This window comes from Dacryopinax primogenitus (assembly GCF_000292625.1).
Source record: "Dacryopinax primogenitus strain DJM-731 SS1 chromosome Unknown DACRYscaffold_40, whole genome shotgun sequence".
NCBI classification, from domain to species: domain Eukaryota; kingdom Fungi; phylum Basidiomycota; class Dacrymycetes; order Dacrymycetales; family Dacrymycetaceae; genus Dacryopinax; species Dacryopinax primogenitus.
Window position 1 is genome coordinate 1 of NW_024467237.1, and position 3,172 is coordinate 3,172.

The 3,172-nt window shown below is 50.5% G+C and overlaps 1 protein-coding gene across 1 annotated transcript; it reads right to left on the bottom strand.

The window, feature by feature from the left end:
- DACRYDRAFT_25669 (uncharacterized protein) lies at positions 1 to 2,503 on the bottom strand (the record flags this gene model as incomplete). Its single annotated transcript, XM_040774260.1, has 13 exons — positions 2,369 to 2,503; positions 2,206 to 2,303; positions 2,007 to 2,155; positions 1,837 to 1,952; positions 1,725 to 1,785; positions 1,496 to 1,679; positions 1,366 to 1,445; positions 1,221 to 1,316; positions 1,073 to 1,172; positions 705 to 1,024; positions 370 to 654; positions 152 to 322; positions 1 to 103 (listed from the first exon to the last, which is right to left on the bottom strand). Coding segments are annotated over exons 3-13 (1,597 nt in total), but the record flags the coding sequence as incomplete, so codon positions are not given.
- Positions 2,504 to 3,172: the final 669 nt, after the last annotated feature.

The window sequence follows — 3,172 nt, forward strand, 5'->3', positions numbered from 1 at the left end:
TCTCCTTGAGCTGGTTCAGAAACGCGTAAGAAGGCATGAACACAACCATCCCATCAGGAACTAGACTGAGAAAGTTCAGCAATGCCTGCCCGAGCTCACTGGCCTGGTCTCCATCAGTGCAAGTAGCAGAATAGACAATGAGAGGCCATACCATTCCCTTGTCCCCTCGCGAGCTGTACTTGAACGACAAATCCCCACCTTTGGGGCCCCGGGAGACAGCAAGGGCAGTCAGGTTCTCCTTGGCAACAACATGCCCGCATGAAAAGGTCGCAAACCGATTCTCCAGTAGTCGGGGAAAGAGCTGCGTTCGAAAGTCGCTGATCTATTGATTTATCAGTCTATGACACATGAGAGTCAAACAAGTATTACCGGTTCCATTGTCCCGCCTGCCAAGACGACTGCCCTTGCCTCGTCGACAACTTCTTGGAAAGAGGGGGAGGGGTTAAGGAGCTGATAGCACAACGTCACAACCACTTTGCCGTCTATGACCGATTTCGAGAGGTGCACACGGCCGTCTTCATCGCTGTTCATCAAGACCAGCAGGAAGGCTTGTACTGCATGTAGCGGCGGATTTGTGGTACGTCGGGATTTAGTGAACTTTGTGTCGCCGTTCTTGACTTGGTCTTCGGCGAGTTTGTCGTTATAGCCACTGATCTACCGCAAGAGTCAAAGACATGCTGAGTTCCAAAGTATATTCAGCGAACCTTTCGAGCAATCTTGCTTTCCTTCAAATACTGTTCAATCTCCAGGAGGTTGATGCCGTCCACCTTCTGGCCCAGCGACTCGGCGACGCCTGCGATCGACAACATCTCCTCGTTCTTGGTCGCATCTGCAGATTGCCAGTCCAGACAGAAGTTTTCCAGAGCCGACAGGAAAGCCACCAAACGCTTGAGGTGGATTAGGTGCTTCGATGCTAGTCTCTTGCGAAACTTTGTGACATATATTGCGAGTTGACCTAGGCAGGTTTCCAGTGTCGTCGTCGAAAGAGTTACGGAGTGGATAGAGAGTACAGTGTCGATCAGATCTGCGCGAATGATGAGAGACGACGAGAAGAACGGAGGTAGAGGCACACTATGAGCTTCATCGATGACCACAACTTGATCATGTAAGTTGATGTCCAGGGCTTCTCTTGCCGATTTCTGCAACAGGAGGTTGTAGGGTAATGTTACCACCTGAATAACTTGTTAGCTAGACTGTCCAAACGGACAAACGTACTTCACCTCAGATTGTTTAATGGCTTGTCGCGATCCGTAGTAAGGGCATATTTTGAGCTCTTCACCTAAGGTAACGAGATCTTCAATATCTTTAGGCGCTGCCTATCCTAGCCGGTGAGTTGTCTGTCACCTCGTTTGGCCATGTGCATACCAGAACATGGTCTCGAAAATCAAGCATCTTTGACATTTCATCGTGGGAGGGTAGGAACGGGCACCCTTTGCCCTGTTTATCTATCAAGCGACATCAGATAGGTCCATAAATACGAGCTTGGTCAAGATACTGTTCACTAAGTCTCTGCAAGCCTCATCTAAATCCCCGCCTGCTTTGTTCCGAAGTTCGTGATTGATGCATAGGTTCCTGCGCGATCCGAGTGCGACAAATCGGGTCTTCTCGTACAGCGGGGTTTTGCGAAGCTCCGATACTAGTTGAGAAAGCTGTGAATGGGTTCGAGATGTGTAATATATCTGGTAGAACGGTCAGAGATGAGCCTGGCCTTGAGATGGACGAACTTTTGTGCAATCTGGCTCTTCCAATTCCACATCGATGCGCTGCCGCTGCTTGCCCATCAGTCTAAAGCAGCGTAGATCATTGGTTATTGAACTTAGGAAGTCGACGACTCACTTATCCAGTAAGACCTTCGTCTGCGGAAGCATGGCGTCCTCCCCGCCTCCGCCAGAGTTGTCATCCGGCAAGAATTCAGCTTCATCCATGTCTTCGGATATCATCTCTTCGAGCTTCTACGCTATCAGTTAGAGCATGCTGCTGACGGTAAAGTCAGGTGTTCCACTTGCCCTTTTCCTGTTCGCTCGTACAGCTTCAATTTTTCGCAATCTCTCTTCTTTTCGCCGTGCTTCTTCTAAGCGTTCCTTCATTTCTTCTTCTTTCGCTTCCAACGCCTTCTTGTGCCGGGCAACTGTTTGTTCGAGTATCCAATCTGGCTCTAGTTTCGGTTGAGCAGATGGTCTTGGTCTTATACAGAACGATGCGTACCGTCATCCAATTTCAGACTCGCACGGAACAGTGACAGTTCGCCATCCCGTGCCCGCTTCTTGTCGTCGTTCAGCCAAGTCAATGCACCGCATAACAAGCTAAGGGATTTTCCCTTGGTCATCAGCGTCAAAAACATTCCTTCAATAACGTCAAGTATACGCACAGTGCCAGTAGGAGACTCGAAGATGGCGACGCGCCGCCCTTCAATCGCAGCGTACAAGCTCTTCATCAGATCCAGTTGTATGGGATAAGGGGAGTAGGGGAAGACAGGGAACGCGTCGGGGGTAGCCAGCACCAGTTTATTGGCCCCTTCCTCCTCCTTATTGTCACCCATGACGATGCAAGATGGGAGCAGACGGGCAGGACAGGATGAGAAGGGGAAGGGAGAAGAAGGAGTATGGAGTCGGGGAGGGAGGGGGGGTCGCAAGGGAAGGAAGGTGAGGGTGGGGGTGGGGGGGGTGAGGAGGAAAGATGGTGACGGGGGAGGATGGTGGGGGGAGGATGGTGACGGGGGAGGAAGGTGAGGGGGGGAGGGAGGTGAGGGGGGAGGAAGGGGGAAAGTGATGTTTCGAGTGCAAGCAGATGGGGAATCGAAAAGCAACGGAGTGCGTGTTAATAAAGGCCTCTGCGGAATCAAATCCTCCAACAAAACAGTAAACAGTTTAAAGTTGATGTAAAACACAACAAGAACAGGATCGAGCTGAGACTGCGAACGTCGCGTTCACCGTACTCAACTTGTGAGTCAGACGCGACGAGGAATATAACGCGACTTTCATGTGAAAGCGTTCGCGTGTCGGGAATAAGCATGTTCGGTGTTAGCATACATGGAATATATATAGCGCCTCGACTGCCTTTCTGGTGTGTACCCCACGGTATAGATTCTACCTTGTTATTATTGTCAAATGGTCCATATTGTAATCAACGCCCTGTGGAAACGGGTAGATTGCCCGGAGCATGTGTGGAATCC